This window comes from Anastrepha ludens, chromosome 3 (genome assembly GCF_028408465.1).
Source record: "Anastrepha ludens isolate Willacy chromosome 3, idAnaLude1.1, whole genome shotgun sequence".
Classification (NCBI taxonomy): domain Eukaryota; kingdom Metazoa; phylum Arthropoda; class Insecta; order Diptera; family Tephritidae; genus Anastrepha; species Anastrepha ludens.
The window spans coordinates 98,346,498-98,367,586 of NC_071499.1; the positions used below are offsets into that span (position 1 = coordinate 98,346,498).

At 39.5% G+C, this 21,089-nt stretch overlaps 1 protein-coding gene across 2 annotated transcripts in view; it reads left to right on the plus strand.

Annotated features, from left to right (window-relative positions):
• Positions 1–6,529: 6,529 nt before the first annotated feature.
• LOC128858556 (nuclear pore complex protein Nup205) overlaps positions 6,530–21,089 on the plus strand; it is a 73,073-nt gene continuing 58,513 nt past the window's right edge. The window contains exons 1-5 of one of the 2 annotated variants that reach the window (XR_008454028.1): positions 6,530–6,842; positions 11,081–11,404; positions 11,525–11,626; positions 18,554–19,107; positions 19,171–19,665. Coding sequence is in view for 1 of the 2 variants with exons in the window: in XM_054094938.1 (XP_053950913.1) it covers positions 6,648–6,842; positions 11,081–11,404; positions 11,525–11,626; positions 18,554–19,107; positions 19,171–19,665 (1,670 nt within the window). In the remaining variant the exon portion in view is untranslated. The remainder of the gene's footprint in view (positions 6,843–11,080; positions 11,405–11,524; positions 11,627–18,553; positions 19,108–19,170; positions 19,666–21,089) is intronic. The other variant, XM_054094938.1, reaches the window with a different exon arrangement.

The window sequence follows — 21,089 nt, forward strand, 5'->3', positions numbered from 1 at the left end:
CTGAATACACCATGCGTATGCACCTCTGTATATGTAATATTCATCCGGGCAAAATGGATATCACGTCATTGAAACGAAGCTGCATTCGGCATGTATTGATCCAGTGTTGGCATTCCGGTTCCTCAGCAGAAACGGCAAAAAGGGTCCTTTACCTTTCTTGACTTGTTTTAATCACAATGAACACGTTTTCATCTTTCTTTTTCACGATGGGATTGTTAATCATAATAAATATTTTTCGAAATAAAAGTAATAGAAATAATATTAATTATAGGTAATAATAAAAATTAAGGGGTTTCCAATAACAGGTGTTAAGTGTTAAACAGGAGAGATGATTAACGATTTTTGATGGCCGGAATTGATGGTATTGATCTGAACAACGTTTATTTTCAACAAGACCGCGCTACGTGCCACACAAGCAACGAAACCATTGATCTTTTACGGGAAAAGTTTCCGCACCGTGTTATCTCTCGAAGAGGTGATAACAATTGGCCACCGAGATCTTGTGATTTAACACATTGTGACTTTTTTCTTTGAGGCCACGTGAAAGAGGAGGTCTACGCCAACACCACAGGCTCGATTCAAGACCATCGTGAAGCTATCGAGGACAAAGGCAGCCACTTTGCAATTCGCCTTATGTTATTTTCCATTAACGGCACACCTTCCTCTTTATAATGAAATAAACATCCAACATGCAATTAATCATTCAATTTGGTTTTAATAACTTTTGCTAAATAAGCAAATGATTTGGAGTAATAGAAATCTTTATTTCGACCTGAGTGTTGATACACATTTTATCGCATTTTTCATGACTAAGCAAGATTTCCAGTGATAACTGTTCGCATCCCTGTCGAATATTTTCCTTTTGAGATGCGATTGTCTAGGTGTTGAAAAGAGAACATTGTTCACTTCTGACTTTGTGTCAGTATGAGTACCATCAGGCTTAAGCAGTGAGTCCGTCCGATCATTTTGGAGGGCCTTGCACAACCTTGCCGAATTATTCCGTTCTTCCAGTTCACTGCAGAAGGTTCTGTTAGAGTTCAATTTTGATTATCTAATTTTCTTGTTGTATTTCTTCCTCAGTTCACCGTAAGTAATCCAGTCCGCTTCTAATTGAATTTTAAGCGCCTTGTCAAGAAATTTCCTAAAAGTTTTCCGGAGTTTTGAAAGTTCAGCATTCCACCAAGGGATCGTCTTACCCTCTCTTCTCCTACGTTCCGGGCACACCTTTTCATAACACTCAATTAAAATTCGTCACACTGAGTTTGTGGCTTCTTCAATAGCAGTTATTATCCGGAGTTAGGGAACGTGGAGGATTTGCTCCTTAGTGAGATCATCTTATCGTGTCCAATCCGCTTTTCGAGGATTCCGGGCTACTGACATCGAAGTTAACTCGGTCCGACAGGGAATCTTTATCGAGTACTTTCCATCCAGTGGTATGATCTGAATTTTTGTTGTTGGATAATGTATTATCAATCACTTTCTGTCACCTGCTGGTTACGAAAGTCAGGCCGGTGCCGGAGTTCTGTACAACTAAGCCAAGTGGCATTTTGAAAGTTACATTTCGAGCTACCCTAGATTGTGTTCTGTGACTTCGCATCACATCCAACAATAAGACCTAATTCGAGACAACGTTTCCTTCTCTACCTCTTTACCCTCTAACCAATACTTTATATTGGCTGCAAATAAGTCTTCACAACAAAATGCAGTCGACCGTTTTTGGTATAACAATACACGTACGCGAACGAACCTCTCCCTCTTTATAATAGATATGCCCCCACTTTACATCTCCCAAGCCATGTATTTGTCCTTTAGACACGGTTCTGGAATTAATATTATGTGAGCTCCACGGGCTTATTGATGGCTCAATAACTCCACTTTGTTGCATACCTTGGGTTACCTGATTCGCTTATTTGCGCTTAGCTAGTGGAACTCGACGTGGAACTTAACAAATTTATTTTGCATCTCCTGTGTCTATTGGCAGTTCTTCAGCCTTGGCAAACTCTTAGTCTTCGCCCTCTCTAGCCCTCTTAGATTAGATTAAGAAGAGTATGAACTTTGTCCATACTCAGTGTATCGCAACCCAATATCCTAAGTCTGATTCTGGCAAATGCAGGACAGCTACAGAGAAAATGCTCTGCTGTCCACGACCCCCATGGTAGCCATATGCTGACCACAGACGTTGTGCCCTGTGATTACACCCATCAGTACTCTCAGGTCCTTCCTGCTGAGTTTTAGGAGGAAGGTCGCTGTTTTCCTGTTTGGTTCTTTCACAAAGCACTCGGCTACTCTGCACGAGTTCAACTCAGATCAACGACGTCTGTGAGTAGACCTCATAAAGTCATCAATCCATAGTTGAATCGATGCGGAATTGACACCTAGAAAGGGTTCAGGGGCTAGTGGCATACTTGCAGAGCCTTCATTTGCCAATTTATAAGCTAACTCGTTCCCTGTAATACCACAATGTCCAGGCACCCAAATAAGACTAACTTTGTTGTGTTTTTCAACACTGTTCAGTTTTGTCTTGCATTCACCAACTAACTTCGAAGAGCAGCATGGGTTAGCAAGGGCTTTCAGTGCAGCTTGACTGACACTATAAATTCCAATACTGTTGCCCAGCCACTTTTCCTCAATTAGCCAGTACGCCACATTCAAGATGGCATAGACTTCCGTAAGGAATACCGTGACCATCTGTCCTGTGGCATAGGAGTACTTAGTGTCTTCATCTAAGTACCATCCAGATCCGCTTCCATCACTGGTTTTGGATCCGTCGTAGTAGAAAGTGTGCTGATATCCCGTTAATAGGTTCTCTGGACTTAACCATTGATCTCTATCAGGGATTAAAACATCATACTTCCCACCGAAGCTAGCGACAGACATCCGATTGTCCACTGGCATCGAGAACAGTGTGCACCACTCCTACAACTGGTGGTATATCTGGCAGTGACCAGTGCTTTCTTCATTTCCCCAAACTCTGTTTAACTTTAGCCTGTACGCCATCTTCATCGCTTCCTTTCGAATTTGAAGATCTAGAGGTTGCCAGTTCAGAATGGCATTAAGGGCATCACCAGATGTTGTGCTCATGGCACCTGTGATACCCAAGCACACACTTTTCTGTAGCCTGTTTAGGGGTTTTACTCTGGAATTGACCATTGTGGCTTTCCACCATACTACAGAGGCGTATGTAATAATGGGTCTAATCAGGGTGATGTACAGCCAGTGTACTATCGCCGGTCTTAGACCCCATGTCTTGCCAAAGGTTCTCTTACACTGCCAGAAGACTTTTAGTGTTCGAGAAACCTTCTGCTCGACGTTCTTCTTCCAGGTAAGCTTACTATCTACGACTACCCCTAAGTATTTAACCTCAGAAGACAGTTGCAGTGTTACTCCTTTCAATGTGGGTAGTAACAGGTAGAGATACCATGCGATTCGCACCAATACTCAATCTTATTTAGAGCTACCCGCATTTTATTGAATATAGCTTCAAGAGATCGTCCTGAGATTAATACACACACATCGTCTGCGTAGGCTTGGATGTGTCCAATTTCCTGCAGATCATTAAGAAGAGAGTCCACCACGAAGCACCAGAGAAGGGGAGAGAGTACACCAGCTTGTGGGCAACCCTTCTTAACCTCAACCCTGACTCCTTCATCGCTTTCTCTATCCATGGTAAGCAGTCTTTTGGATATCATAGAGTGGATCCATCTAACAATGATTTCTTCTACTCCATGACTTCTGATAGAAGAGCACATAGAGTCAAAGGTAGCATTGTCGAAAGCTCCTTCAATGTCCACAAACACGCCAAGAGTGTACTCTCTTGTTTCCAGCCCTTTTTCGATTATGCTAACGCACTCGTGCAGAGCCTATTCGCAAGATTTCCCACTTTCATGTTGTCTGACGTTGAGAGGGTTTCGACTTAGAACCCTCGTCCTAATGTGCTTCTCCACCATACGTTCCAGACCCTTAAGCATAAACGATGTCAGACTTATAGGTCTGAAACTTGACCCCAATAGCATGCATGCTCGATACTTTAAAATGGCTTAAAATCAACCAAAGAACTGTAATGAATGTTTTATTATTCATATTTAAAATGAAACATAACCTGTTACCCAAATAGTTATGAAGGCAACTAGTACATACATATATGGGGGAGAAATGCAACCGTAAAATTTAACAGAACTAGTAGGTCACAAAAATTACGAAATGCACGAAATTAATACTATTATGAATTAAAAAAATAGCAAGAAAGCTAAATAAAAAAATTAGAATTACAATTACCTGTAGAGCTGAGCTGACCTAATGTCTTCATAAGCGATAAGTTTTGCCCTACCTTGGTACTAGCCGTTATCGTGGCAGACTGGAGAGGGTCCGGGGCTTTTCTCTAGGGCCAGGAGGTAGACTTCGGCAATAGCTTCCTCAATCCGCCCCCTTGGGAATAGTCCCTTCCTCCGCCTGGTCACTCAACGGCTACCTGCCTCTGACTAATGTTGGGGTGGAATGGGGTTTGCTTGTCCTAGGCGCTTCCACTATTTTTGGTCCCACAAGTGTCGGAAAAAAGAGGTCCACCTGCGCAGAGGTCCGTGTAGATAGGTAAAGCTAGATAGAATCAGAGGTCGCCAGGTATCCGGAGCACTCTGTTCGCGACTGGGCTTTCCCGGCCAGGTTGAACCTCGGCACGGGTTGTATTACACCTTGTTTCAAAAGGTTTGCTACTCCGATTGGCAGAAATTGGTCATCGTTCAAAAAGGCAGCCCGAACCATAGGAATGGAATGCACGCGCTCAATACTAGAATGTATGTAACGGGTACACTACCATCCTTTGATAAGGTGGGATTAATGATTGGACTAAGCCTCCGCAGCACGACAAGGTGCCTACCTTCACTGAGGTAATCTTGCTGTAACAAAAAAAAAATCTGCCCACCAGGAAAATATCTTGGAATAACTATTGACGAAAAACCAACATGGAAACAGCATGTCAATAACAAAAGAAATAAAATTGAGAATAAGTACAGTGTGCGCACTTTCAAGAATGTTAGAAACAAGATTGGGCCCGTCAGAGAGTGCGTGACGTCGCATTAGCTGAGTTATGCAGTGTTGCCAACCGTTTGCTCTTAGCAAAATTGAATGCTTTTTGATACCCAAAATGCGAAAATTTTCAAGTTTGGTGTTTTTTTTTTATTTAAAGCTACCGAAACTGTAAGTTAAAAAAAAAAAACAACTGTTGTTAATGAAAATTTGTTGGTTCTTATAAAATTTGATATTTTGAAACTGAAAATTTAATTTATTGCTCCTTTTAAGGTTATGTTAGAATATTTAATCTTTTTCTCTCAACTCTACTTAACATCGAACACCTTTTTACACATTTTAAAAAGCGATTGAATATACTGAGTATGGATTAATACTACAGAAGTGTAATCCTTTCTTCCAGACCTCAATCCTTAGTGGGTCATAGGGCATCAAGAGGTGTATTCATAGTAAAAATAAGCAAGAAAATACCAGAAAATACTGAAAAACCGATAAGAACATTTTTACAAAAAGATTTACATAACCTGAAATGCAGCAAAAACGTCGTTCTGTTAACAAAAGAGTTTCCCAAGACAAAACACTGATAAATTAAATTGTACCACAACCATAACTCATTTATTTAAAAAAACGCACATTTTAAAGACAATTTGTCACGCATACAAAGTTCTTTAAGTAGTTCAATATAAGTTTGGTAAATTATTTTCTTTAAAATGACATTTTAGTGCGTTTTTATATCCAAAGCTAAGCAACACTGCTGTAGCGAGAGTGACATTTGACTGCTGAAAGGAGAAGAACGCCAAAAATAACCGCAATCGCGAGCAATGCGACCAGATGTTAAAAACAGTAAAGCTAAATAAAAATTAGTGAATTATTGAATTATTAATTCAAAAAAGTATATTTTACAAAATTATAAACATTAGCTTTTAATTAGAACAGGCTAGAAAAATATCACGAAGAAAGAACTAAAACTCCGAGACCATATAACAAAAAAAATGCTAAATCAAATTATGAAAATAGCAGTATCGTCATACTGGTGCTAGCCGTACCACGATAAGCGCCATCTCATTCTTCATTCTATCATGCGCACTATAACTCATATACCTTTAAAGTGTGTACTGTCTCGCTATCTGCTGCCACAAACAAGGCTAATTCTTGTTGTTATGTTTTTCTTTTGGTCTCTCGTTCGGAGAATCGAAACCAGAGCAAGTAATTTCTGCGAAACAACAGGAAGAGTGGTTGCTTTAAACGGAATTGTCGCTATAACTGTCATTGCGCCTAGGTTCCGCGAACAATTTTTCTTCTTTTTGGCAGCCAATACATGTTTTCAATTGGCTTGAGAGTATTTTCTGATTGTGTAAACTCAAGGCAAGCTTAAAAAATATTCCTCGTATATAATTTGCCCATTATAAACGGATTTAAGCTGATTGTGGGAACGGCTTAACCTGATCGTGCGAACAATAGTATCGTTGGTGGCGTGCTTAAATATTGTTTTTTTGAACTGGTTGCGGCTACAACTAACATGGCATCTCTAGTTGTAGGGAATATCATCAATGTGGTTGATTTTGGCGCAATAGTTTTTATATGTGCGAATAGTAACATATTTGACATTGTAAATAAACGTAGAAATGGAGAAATTGAAGTGTTGCAAGCAGTACCCTGAGGCTTTCCTGGGACCAACTGAGGATATGTGGACTTTATATAAACATTTTAATTCAATAATCCAACGAAACTTAAGTTGTCCCACCGAACATTCCGTAATAGAATTGGAGGCCCATTTTAAGAAATATAAACAAAGCTTTTCGTCGTTTCTTGCATATCCGGTACGTATAAAATATGTTATTCATTGTTTTTTATTTGAGAGCTTTATAAAATTTTATTGATATTTTAAATCAATCGCGATATATGCTTTAAATATCTAAAAAATGGCCTGACTAACCAAAGTGAAACGCTTCCTTTTCCCCGTGCAGCCGGAAGGCGAAGATTAAATTTTGTTTATTTTAACTTTTATCAGTTAATATATATATTATTATAATCTTCTATCAGTTAATATATGTATATATTATTATAATTGTTTTACTACAAGATGTGCAAATAAGTGCATAAGTGCGTGTACCCCATTTCATTTGTTATAATACGTTCAAATATGCATTAATCACCTATAAATCCACCAAATTAATCTACCCGTTCAGCTGTCAATACTGCTTTGAGAGGTTTTTCTTCATAGACATTATTTTGGTGGAATATTTCGGTGTTTTTGGGTTTCTTTAATTATTATTATTGATATGAAGAAAATACAAGGAGAAGGAATAGCTAATTTAATTGCTCAAATGACTGCTACGTTTACTGAGGTTGCAAAAAATTTTGGTAGTAATACGCATTCGAAATTCGATATCACATTTTATAGTAAGAAATAAGAGTACATTGACATGTCTTGCCAACTTGATCGTCTGGGACGGAATGCCATTGTATCAGTTAAGTTATTTTTTCTGAAACACCATACCTTCTTAGGGTAAAATGATTTTGGTTCCTCTTTACAGGGTCCGGCACTCGAAGTGTGACCAAAAAAAAAAGGCCATACATTTAATTTGGAAAATTACTTTTATTCAATTCAAAATAAAAAATGTGAAAATAATACAAAATTAAGTATCAGTTTATATGACCACCTTTTGCCTTGACTATGACCTTGAGACGGTTCAAAAACGAATCGCAAGTTGCCCGAATGCGACTTGCAGGTATTTTGGCCCACTCGTGGATAATAGCATTTTTCAGCGCCTCGAGACTGGTGAATCTTTTAGTTCGGACCGTACTCTCCACAATGGTCCAAACAGAAATAAATAAACGTTTGCCTGCCCACAGCTTCAAAGCAACCTCCATCTGCGGTTACAGTGATCCAAACCATTACCTGTTGCGGGTGCTGCCTCCTGGTGGCCAATCGATGACTAAAATTCTCGTATGAACGGTCGGTCAAATAAACCCTATCGTTTTGGGAGTTTACGAAATGCTCAATTTGAAAAATTTTCTCGTCAGAAAATACAGTGTTTGGAAGTAGACCGCTTTCAGCCAAGGAAAGCAATTCCCTCGCTCTCAAGACTTGTTGCTGCTTTGGTGTGAGATAATGCGCCTGTTGGATCTTGTAAGACTTGACTTTGAGATCATTTTTCAGTATGCGGTGGATGCTATGGTCAGATATTTTCAGTTATTTCTCCTTTTGATTGGCACTTCGTCGAAGATTTCGCTCAAGTAGCTTCTTCACTTTTTGAACCATTTCACGTGACGATGGCCACCTCCTTGTTAACGTATTTGCAAATGTATTTTATAGCCTTAACTGAGTACAATATTCACCATTTATATGATAAAAAAACATCGACCCAGAATGAGAAAGTAAATGTATGCTAGCTCTTAAGTTTTTAGAATACTAACATATGGAGATACATAAGATTAATGTATTACACTTATTTTTTAAATGACAATCTGTATCTGACTTATTTCAGCTAAATTCACTATGGGACTAACGTATCTGTAACGATTACTTCTTCAGAAATTTTAAGGTACAACCATCCCGAAATTGGCGGGTCAAAAATATCTCATGTCCATAGAATTTGTACTGAACATCCCAATATAGATCGGCGTTTAACTGAGCAAATCAAATTATGACTGCATAAGTTGGTTAGGTTTCCACTCTGTATTCCTTCTTTGGTTAAGGTCGTATCTTTGCAACAGAATCTCACAAGTTGAAATGAAGTTACTTCAGGGTAGTATTCTTGGCCTTGTTCTTAAGGGTGATCAATTTAGAGGTGTCGAATTTTAAATTGAAATAAAACAACGAAAATTCAAATTGTATAAAACCATTAATGACATTTATTTTTTTAAAGATAATCCATTTCAAATGTTGGCCGCAACTGCGTCGTAATTCCGCTATCTGTAAACACCAATTTTGAATTACTCGTTGAAGGGATTCGGTCGGTATCTCGTGAATAACTTAAGTAAAGATGGATCCCAATGCTTTAATCGAAACTGGTTTATCCACAAACCATTTAGACCTTACATGTGGGTATGTAAATAAAATTCTAAAAGTGTTATATCACACGATTTTGGTGGCCAATCGACTGGTTCGAGAGAAGAGATAAATTGCTCACCGAAACGACGACCCAGTAAACCCATTGTTTCACGAGCTGTATAGCAAGTAGCGCCGTCTTGTTGGAACCAAATGTTGTGGAGATCACGGGCTCAATTTCCGGAATCACAAAGTCGTTTATCACTGCGATAGCGATCGCCATTCACTGTTACATTGGCGCCAGCCTCATCTTTGAAAAAATATGGGTCGATGATTTTTCCAACCCATAGGCCGCACAAGCGGTTATTTTCAATAGATGTAATGTAATACGGCAATTTTGCTTATTAACGCAGCCCATGGGCCTCATCGCTGAACAAAATTCGGTTCCTAAATTACGGATCCCTGGTGAGTTTTTCAAGAACCTAACGACTCACGCTTTTGACGAACGGTCGGCTTCAAATCTCGAACTAGCTGTCGGTTATCAACCAATAATGTAAAATTAGTCTCAATTTTGCCGATTGGTTTACCGAATAGTGCTTTTGGTAGGACGGTTATGAACACCATAAGTTGGCCTGAGAGCGGGATGAACAGTTTTTACAGAGCGTTGATTTTCATAATGCAATTGTATGATTTGGAAGCGTTGTTGAGGCGGTAGTCTTTACATGATGAAATGCCATTGAATACTGAAAAAAATTATGTATTTAGTTTGACAGTTGGTTGGTTTGGTTGGTTTAAGTGGTGATTCTTCCAGAATCCAACTAGCGCTTCCGCACCATTTTATTGCCACTAGTTTGACAGTAGTCACGCGTGATCTGTCAATAAAACCCTATTGGGGAAAAGTAGCTCCAACCCTTTATTTATTCTTTTATTAATGACGTTAAGTCATATTTTATGAATTCTGCTTTATACAGACAACCCAACGAATTTTAGAAGAATTACCTGTATGTCAGATATTCTCCATTTACAAAATCATCTCAATAATTTGTCTGATTGGAGTACAAAAAATAAATTACCTCTCAACATTAATAAATGTTTTCATCTGAGACTATATCTAAGAATATATGTAGGTACCTATAAATCTTATTAGGTCAACGTATTTTGATTTTAATACAAATATTTCTTCCATTCGTGAGTTGCAGGATCTCGGAGTGATCTAAAGCGTTCTCTAATTTATCCTCTTTTCGGCGTTATTGGAGGGACCTCAAAGATCCATATACTAGACTAATATTATTTAATAGCTGAGTGCGATAAGAGCATATACTAACTTCATTAATTTGGAATCTCATTTATTCAAAAATTTCCAATAGAATTGAAATAGTGCAGTGAAATTTCATTCGTTTTGTCCTTAAACCTCTTTGTTTTATAGTGTATGGTGTATGCTTATGAGGATCTGGGTGTCTCATCTCTCACATCTAGTGGGTTATTCAATCGCTGTTGTTTATTATATTGTTGCCGGTTCTTTTTATTGACCGGAACTTCTTGAACAAATATGCTTCATTATTCTACACAGATCACAATTAAAGCTAATTATCATAAGAACGATCTTATTTCAAGAGCTTAATAAAATTTTCAGTCGCTTTGATTTGGATTTCGCCTCCTGAGATTTGTTTTGTATCTAAACTTGAATCGTTATACTCTTAGTAACACAATTTAAGAACTTGGCTTTTTAGTTTCTCATATTAGTTTAAGTTTAAACAATTTTGGGAAATTAATCTGTAAGGTTTTTTACAATCATAAACTTGATAAAATTAAATGTGAGATATATACAAAAACGTATAATACTTATATATACGTAAGTAAGCAAACATATTTCAAAATCCGATATTTCTTAATTACGATCCATTCTTTTTTCAATAATTATATTATCCGCTTTGCGTAAATTTTGGGGAGTTAGGGAATAAAGCTATTGACAATTTTGCCAATAGCTGCTGTATTACAACAATTTTAGGGCTAAGTATTAAATTTTAACCAATTCTTATGTTTCTTATTTTCATTTCTCTTTAGCAAAAAAACGAAAAGCACAGACAACTACTGAAAAATGGTCTAATAGATGGAGTATCAATATCGAAGTATTCGCGAACTGTGGCGATTTCCAAAGATTTAATTGACGAAGCTCTAATAATATCTGACATGTTCAATGTAGATGAAATGATGGCACTGGAATTACTTTGTACTGCTCAGCGGGAAATGTTTAAACATCCCGGATTATCAAGAGGATTAGTTGCTGTTTTGCTTTACTACGATGGTAAAAAGGCATTGGCACATTCTCTTCGGGATCTCTTTCGTGTAACTAATGGAATTTCTTGGGAAACCGATATACCTAAAGAGGTACGTATTCGTTTTTTTCGCATTTACTTTACCTGTTTAGGCAATTACTGTATATATATGTATATTCCTGTTATTTAATTTTTTATATTTTCGATAAATCCTTATTTAATGTTCTTGCAGATAACAAGCTTGGTTTCGTCGTTTACACAGAATTTGGTTAACCATTACAACATTCTCGAAAGAATCGTGAGCCTACTAGAAGAGTTAGACATATCGAAAGAAGTAAGTTTTAACAGATGATTAATGTAAAGAACATTAATTTGAGAAGCGCGAAATTTATAATTTACCTTTCCTTTGGTATTTAATTATTATTAATACGTACAAATGCTGAAAGCTCATGGATTTCTGGCAGGTACAGTCTGCCTACTGGAATTGTAACCGAAGAAATTCAAACTCAGAGTTATAAAAAAATGTGCAATATGTGCAAAATGTGTATTGTGCAGTTATTAAGTTTCGTGGGAAATTAAAATAAAAACGTGTGTTGTTTTTAAAAAATTAGTCCGCGTCTGAAAAACAATGTGCAGCAGTATTCCTATGAACATACCCTAAAAGTCCTAAAATGTATGTCACGTTCATCTGCAGAAAAATATTGAATAATTCGAAGCCGTTCATAAATAAATGGGTGCAATGGGATATATTATATATATATACAATATATAACACGTCACTCTTAGCAGAATAACTCTCGAATAGAATATCATGAAATCGTAACAGATGTCTTTTTAAGGTTAGTACTTACTGAAAAAGAGGTGAACTGAAACTAGTGTTATATATGTGTTAGGCCCGGGACTTTTCAGCCCATGTGTTAATAATTCGTTAAATTATATTATTGCATATAATCAACAGAGTGATTATGCACTTCGACAGGTTGCCTTTATTTAGGTAGGTGAATGATGGCACCTTACTTTAATTCTGCGGGTAGTAGTCCCGTTATGCAGAAGTCCGCAATTATTCGCCAAATCGGAAGTGCGCTAATTAGAATCTGTTTTTAAGGGGTCAGAAGCAATGTTGTCAAAGCCGGCTGATTATTTAAGGTTGGCTCGTTTGCACAGCTCATCTGTATTGGTAATAATATATATGTATATATATTTATTTTTGACATATATTTTCCACATATGATGGGCATATATTCTAAGCCGTTTCTGCTACAGAGGAGAGCATACAAGTGTAATACTCCTCCCAAATTTCGAGTCGCTTTTCTGTTGTGGTGAGCAGTTCACCGTCTATCTTGCACTTGGTTATTTCTTCTTATTACAGGTCTCTGCTGCGGTTGGTTTCGGCAGCTAATTGGCCTTCTGAAGCTAGTGCATTTTCTGCTGCGCGCTTTCCTGGGCAAACGCCGGTTTTTTTTACTTTATCTACAGAGCTGTATATAGCTTGCTGCTCTGGTTTTTCTTTCCGAGTTCCAGCCACGTTAAAGCCACCTTATAGACTGCTTTCTTCGTTGTATCAGTTCCCATATTACGTCGGACAACCAATTTTTGCGGTTTCGTTCAAGGTAACATACGTGCTATTTTGCAGCTTTCCAAAATATGCTCTTAACTGTTGCCCAATCGTGTTGTGATTCGATATTTAACGCATTTGTGCGGCATTGGAAGGTTTTGAAGCTTGCAGATGTTGAATTTTCTCTGATGCTGAAGTTGCTTTTTGTTGTTTTTTGCCGCAACTCTAAGCCAAATTGTGGCCTTTAACAGAGGATGGTTCCATGTGTAGAAGTCCACGCAAGTGGGGAAAGTTACTGATCGCCATTCACTTGGGAGTGGCCAGGACGATTCTTCTACATATGGTTCAAGCAGCCGGGATTAGCCCACGTATCCTCTGGGTAGCTTCCGAACACCCGTTCGGGAGTGAGCTAACGTGAGAAGGCGAAGCATTCCAGGATAGCTGGTTGTGCGCTGGGTTTGGGACCCGCCACTTAAAAATCCCCCCCAATGAAAAGAATTAACAAGCCTCGGATGAGAACTGCCTTTACTGATGACGACCCCTGCAAACGAAATAAGGAATATGATTTGAGGGCATGCACCTGGAATGTCCGGTCCCTTAATGGGGAAGGTGCCTCTGCCCGGCTGGTTGATGTCCTCGTGAGAGTAAAGGCTGACATCACTGCCATCCAAGAGATGCGATGGACGGGGCAAGGTAAGAAAACCATAGGACCTTGCGACGTCTACTACAGCTGCCATGTAAAGGAGCGCAAATTCGGTGTCGGATTTGTTGTGGGAGAGAGACTTCGTCGCCAAGTACTGTCGTTCACTCCGGTGGACGAGCGTCTCGCAACAATCCGCATCAAAGCCCGTTTTTTCAACATATCGCTAATTTGCGCCCACGCCCCGACGGAAGAGAAGGACGATGCGACCAAAGATTCCTTCTATGAGCGCTTGGAACGTTCCTATGAGCGCTGCCCCCGCCACGACATAAAAATCGTGCTTGGCGACTTCAACGCCAGGGTGGGCAAGGAGGGAATTTTTGGTCCCACAGTCGGAAAATTCAGCCTGCACAACGAAACATCCGGTAACGGACAGAGGCTGATCGACTTCGCCGGGGCCCGAAACATGGTAGTCTGCAGCACCAGATTCCAGCATAAAAAGATACACCAAGCTACCTGGCTGTCTCCTGATCGGAAAACGCGAAACCAGATCGATCATGTTGTGATAGATGGAAGACACGCTTCTAGTGTATTAGATGTACGTACGATCCGAGGACCCAACATCGACTCGGATCATTACCTTGTTGCAGCCAAGCTGCGCACCCGCCTCTGTGCAGCAAAAAACGTACATCTACCTGCGCAAAGAATGTTCGACATCGAAAAGCTGCAATCACAACAGACAGCCAGAAGATTCGCCACTCGACTCTCACTCCTGCTCTCGGAGAGCACTGCCCAACAAACCGGCATGCGCGAGCAATGGAGCAACATTTCTCGTTCCCTACATACCGCCGCCGAAGAAGAAATCGGATTCCGGCGAGCCCGAAAAAACAATTGGTACGACGAGGAATGTCATGCTGCCGCAGAAAGAAAGGATGCCGCCTATAGAGCCACGCTGCGATCGGGCGCAACGCGAGCCATGTGGGATCGCTACAGAGAGCTGAAAAAGGAAGAGAGACGTATTATCCGACAGAAGAAACGAGAGGCCGAAATACGTGAGTGCGAGGAGCTTGAGATGCTGGCCAATAGGAACAACGCCCGAAAATTCTACCAAAAAGTTCGGCGGCTTACAGAAGGTTTTAAGACCGGGGCGTTGTCCTGTAAGAACAAAGACGGTGATCTGGTGACTGACGTACAGAGCAATCTTAAATTATGGAGGGAACACTTCTCGAACCTGTTAAACGGTGACAGCTGCGCATGTCATAGAGAATGTGAAGATCCCGATACCCCAATCGTTGACGACGGAATTGTCGTTCCGTTACCCGACCATGACGAGGTGAGAATAGCAATATCACGGCTAAAGAACAACAAAGCCGCGGGCGCCGACGGACTGCCGGCTGAGCTATTCAAACATGGCGGCGAGGAGCTGGTAAGGTGCATGCATCAGCTCCTATGCAAAATATGGTCGGATGAAAGCATTCCTGCCGATTGGAATTTAAGTGTGCTCTGCCCAATCCATAAGAAGGGCGATCCTGCAATTTGTGCCAATTACCGCGGTATTAGTCTTCTAAATATCGCCTATAAGGTTCTAGCGAGCGTATTGTGTGAAAGGCTGAAGCCCACCGTCAACCAACTGATTGGACCTTATCAGTGTGGCTTCAGACCTGGAAAGTCTACCATAGACCAAATATTCACAATACGCCAAATCTTGGAAAAGACCCATGAAAGGAGAATCGACACACACCATCTTTTCGTCGACTTCAAAGCTGCATTCGACAGTACGGAAAGGAGTTACCTGTATGCCGCGATGTCTGAATTTGGTATCCCCGCAAAACTAATACGGCTATGTAAGATGACGTTGCTCAACACCAGCAGCGCCGTCAGAATTGGGAAGGACCTCTCCGAGCCGTTTGATACCAAACGAGGTTTCAGACAGGGTGACTCGCTGTCGTGTGACTTCTTTAACCTGATGTTGGAGAGCATCGTACGAGCCGCAGAACTTAATCGCTCAGGCACAATTTTTTATAAGAGCGTACAATTGCTGGCGTACGCCGATGATATTGACATCATCGGCCTTAACAACCGCGCTGTTAGTTCTGCCTTCTCCAAACTGGATAAAGAGGCAAAGCGAATGGGTTTGGTGGTGAACGAGGACAAAACGAAGTACCTCCTGTCTTCAAACAAACAGTCGGCGCACTCGCGTATCGGCACCCACGTCACTGTTGACAGTTATAATTTTGAGGTTGTAAAAGACTTCGTGTATTTAGGAACCAGCATTAACACCGTTAACAATGTCAGCCTTGAAATCCAACGTAGAATCTCTCTTGCCAACAAGTGCTACTTTGGACTAAGTAGGCAATTGAGCAGTAAAGTCCTCTCTCGTCGAACAAAACTAACACTCTACAAGACTCTCATCATGCCCGTCCTAACGTATGGCGCAGAAGCTTGGACGATGACAACATCCGATGAAGCGACGCTTGGAGTGTTCGAGAGAAAGATTCTGCGTAAGATTTTTGGACCTTTGCACGTTGGCAACGGCGAATATCGTAGACGATGGAACGATGAGCTGTATGAGCTTTACGACGACATAGACATAGCGCAGCGAATAAAGATCCAGCGGCTTCGTTGGCTGGGTCATGTCGTCCGAATGGATACAAACGCTCCGGCTTTGAAAGTATTCGATGCGGTACCAGCTGGTGGTAGCAGAGGAAGAGGGCGGCCTCCTCTGCGTTGGAAAGATCAGGTGGAGAGGGACTTGGCTTCACTTGGAGTGTCCAATTGGCGCCGGTTAGCACGAGAAAGAAACGACTGGCGCGCTTTGCTAATCTCGGCCAAAATCGCGTAAGCGGTTATCGCGCCAATTAAGAAGAAGAACAGATGGTGGTTACTGGCACAATCCAATCAGCTCCTCTCTTGTTTCATACGCCCAAAAGTGAACCTTTCTAACTGAGACTAATTGCAAACTGATTTTCGGTAATATGACCGAGCGAGATTCACGTTACTTTGTGTATTTGTTTATGTGATGTGAAAATAATATGCCACCAGTAACAAGGATGTTACCAGCGCAAAATTTTGCAAACAGATCACCATTTTCGCTCATTATTTCTTCCCATTACGCGATCCATGATCTTGTCGTCTGAGCCAACCTGTGCATTCAAGTCTCCTAATAGCAATATTATGTTACCTTTCGCGGTGTTTGCTGCTGTCTTCGACAGAAGGCTATAGAAGGCCTACTTTTTGGAGTAGGGAGCTGCTTTCGTGGAAGTATATCATTGCATTGATGCATTGATACTTCTAAAAGTGTACTATTATTCCATGCTCTAAATCTAGTTCTGTTTTTCATGCCAAAAGGCTCTGAATTTTGAGCGGTTTGTTTTTCCCGAGGCTTATTTGTTGCGGTTTCGTTGGTAGTATAAGGTTTAAGGTAAGCAGGTTATCAGCCTACCTTTCCGATTCTGGTGTCGAGGTTTCAGCTAAAGCCCTCAGACTTACTGCCAAAATGTTTGATGAGATTGGTGTTTGTTCTGGATGTGGCGATTTTCTCATAGCAAGCGAAACATGTTTTTAGTACGTATTTTTTCAGATATATTTACAGTCTGTGTCAGAAGAAAAGAACCGGTTTTTTTCTTGTAATTAATTACTTGCTCCTTAATAATTCCACTCAAGGGCTACGACGACAGTGTTAACTCAGGTTAGTGTCGTTCGAAACTTTCCCGTAAACGCAACCAACCAAAAACGTGTGAAAAGTACGCGAAGCGTATAGAGGCAGTATTTTTATGCACGCATTCGAAAGGGCCGAAATTATCTTATGTCGCGGCTGCAAAAGTGATTAAAACATCAAACAAGTTTGTTGTGATGTGGAATCAGCGGTATAAAGTGTACAAAAATGTTGATGACGACAAAAAAGTAGGATAAAGTGATCGTCCAACTTTTTACAAGAAACAACAAAACAAGAAAATTACGAGACAGTACTTGACTGGTCTTCCCAGTCCCCAGACGCAAACCCCACTGAATATGTGCGGGGATTATGAAAACGCATCTTGTCGGTAGATCAGCCCATGATTTAAATTAACTCATGCGTCAAGTTCGCAAAATCCAGTCGGGTTTGTCGACGAGCTACGCAGAAAAGCTGGTTCAAAGCATGACAAAAATGCCAGGCTATACCCGACAACGATAAAGACTACACGGCTTATTGAGTAATTGCGACTCGTAGTTTTGTACATACTTTCATGTAAAATTTTTTTAAATATATATCTTTTATACTTCATGAATAATCGCGGTTCCTTTTATCTGGCAGAGACTGTACAAAGAATAAAAAGAAAAAGCGAGTTAATTTGAAAAGAAACTCCTATTTACTCAAATGAATATGAATCTGTGTAAGTAGGAAATTTTATATTATTAATTAGTTTTATGTGCTATAAAAAACCATGTGGAATCATATATTAAAAAATATAATATGACAAATTCATAGTATGTCTTTTTAGTTTATTAATATATTAGTATGACAAATTTAAAATAAACAAGGGTTTTTAAAGATTTCATACGTGATTTAACAAATTTCTTAATTTCTGCGAACTTCCTGCAAATTAACAAACAGTATAGAACACTAATAAATTGTATATTTACAATACATGTTTTCTATGGTCGTTGTTTGCACTCTCCTTGTTGTGTTTGGTCTACCAACGGTCGTCAAGGAGCGAAAAGTGATCGTTTTGTTTGCACTATTTTGCTTTGTAAATCGTGGTTTTTTTAGTTCTAGCACAAAATGAAGTGTCTTTGGACGATTAATTCGTGAACAATTTCGTTTGCTTTCGAACTCTGTCTTTAGGATCCATTAGGGTTTTCTAATCAATTCGGGCTTAACTTCTTTTGATATGTACTATAGTCATGAACACCATAATGCATAATGACTTTGCCACGTTAAGATTGAGGATTTGAACGAGTTATTTATATAAATTTTACCGGACTATGACAAGGCTTATTCAGCTTGAAGTTGCGGTTCAGAAAACGTTCTTTATTCTATCTAAAATAATACTCTTGAATTAATAAAATTACCTTTTTTCTTATAGATCGTGATCTTAACAAAAAATCGAGCCTTGGGGTCAAAAAAACACCAAAACCAAGTGCAACAACTTTACAATGATATCAAGATGTCATTAGCAACTGCTTTATTTTATTGGGCAGCGCAGCGTGGCCTTTCGAAAAGCATTGTTGTTAAGCTTATCAAAAAAATGCCTAAATTTGCACAAGTCCAAGCGTCAGGCACAGTTGATGATATAACACTAACAGTGCTTTTTGCTATACTATATGCGTGTGATACCAGCGTTTTGCTCAAATATGAAGCTTCGACAACTGTCTCTCAAAATATTCCTATTCTTTGTCAAGGAGACTTTTTGCAGACCGTGCATGAAGTTTTGATTTCAACTCATCAGGATGGTCTAAATGGAACAGTAAAACTTGCATTCGGCTTAGCATTGACAGGTTTCCGACATGCATCCCAGCAAGTACCGAATTCAGTGTCGAAAGTCATAACCTGTGATGAGCAACTTATTGATGCAGCTATCAACAGTAAAGTGTTTGATTTTTTATATTACTATGTTTTGGAAAACAGAACTCTATACCGGTATGAAAGTATTTAATTAAAATAGGTACATTATTTGGCTAACGTTTTATTTTTTTAATTTAGGCACGAATTCTTTTACCGTCGCGTTCATATGATAATTACCGACTTTATTGAATTTATGCATTCTAAAGTAACTGAATTACGAGGAAAAGCTGATGAAACCGCACGAACTGTTATGGGATTTTTAAAAGAAGGCTTAGAGCCACCATTTAGTTTAGACCACAGTTTTGAAATGCTGATGTTATGTATAGCCAAGTTTTACAAAAACAATCAAGCAGGACTTTCATTGTGCGTAGAATTTTGGAAACCACTTGATTCAACGTTCAGCTCATTGAAAACGACTACTCGTTCCGTATCTTTGTTTAAGTTCATTCGTTTGGCCGGAGAACTATTGCCATCTACTTTGTTTGTATCTTATTTAAAAATGATAGCTGGTTTGACAAGTTGTGAACGGTCTGCGCGTAATACTTTTAATCTGTTAAAACAAGCTTCAGGATTGACTGGAAGTACAACCTTATCCTGGGAACATTTTTTTGGGTCTCTGATTCAATATTATTCGTAAGTAGAAAGATGTTCAAAAGTATATTATATATAATATTTATAAATTACAATGTCATTTTTGTACGTTAACGGTAATAACAAGGTTAACGGAAATTATTCGGCTTATGCAAAGAGTAAATAGTGTTTTATTTTAAACTAAAGAAATCCCTTCAGTTTTGTAATTGGCTTAGCGCTAGAACGAACTCCTATCCATTTAAGAATTAACATTTTTTACATTTCTTTTTATTTATCTTTATCATTTTTTGTGTTCAAATTAAATGCATTAACATTTAGGAATAAATACTTTTTTTTGCGGGTGATGCGATTTAATATGTCTAATGCATCATCAAAGCTACCGTCGCAGCAATAGTATATCCGGAGACTAAAAAACTCACCCTCGTTTAGAACCGCCGCCCACCCTGGAACCACTTTCGTAATACTTCAGAGAAGCGTTCCGTCTTCCTCATTACAAGGTCTATGTGAACAGTATTTCTAGAAATACACATTTTTCGCATTTGGGTTGTATAAAAATTGACTTCACCGAAGTTCCTGCTGTACCATGTATTAGTCTGTACCCATGCTAGGAGCTTACACCGGTGATTCGCCTTTAACACATTTGCCCACAGTTCAGCTTCGTATAAGAGAACGATGACTACTAGTCATCAATATTTCCCGTGTTCTTTGGGTTGGTCCCCCTATGTTTGCCATCAGTTTACTGATTAGGGATGCCATCTTAGAGGCTTTCTCTTCTGCGTGTTTTATTTGGGCCCAGAAAGTAAGTCTTGGGGCCAGTCTTATGCCTAGGTACTTTTTAACCTTTTAGTTGTGGTTAACATATTTCAACAAGTTTGCATGCTAACTTCTAACAGGATATGATTCTTGGTCAGAAGTATTAGCTCCATTTTCTCTGTGGCCAATTAAAGGTAATGTGAATCTAGCCATGTTTATACATATCGTGAATTGGTTAAGTCTTCTACGAGCTTCTTTAAGCTTTGTGCTGTGATGTTTGCGGCGATATCGCCTGCATATCCGATTAGAAATTTACTATCGGTCATTTCTATATTGTATATCTTGTGCCCCTCCGGATGTGATGTCTATACAACGAGAATCCTCTTGGGTTGGATAGACGATTTTGCGGTCTCGCAAATAGTTCCTTATGGGCTGTAGGTGTGCCCGAATTTTGAGCCTTAGCTCCAAGGCGGCTAAAATGTCCACCCATCTTACGCTATTGAAAGCGTTCGTTACATCTTCGATTCCCCTATCGTAGACTTTCCGCGTCTAAAGCCGTGCTGTCTTGCCGGAGAACTACGGTAGGCTTGAATGCCAAAGATCGTGATGCGCATTGAAGTCACTTACTACCAAACGGTTTTCACCACTGATTAGCGCACCTATATCAGGGTGATATCCTGCGGGGCGGCAGGTGACAGTGGGTATGTAGATAT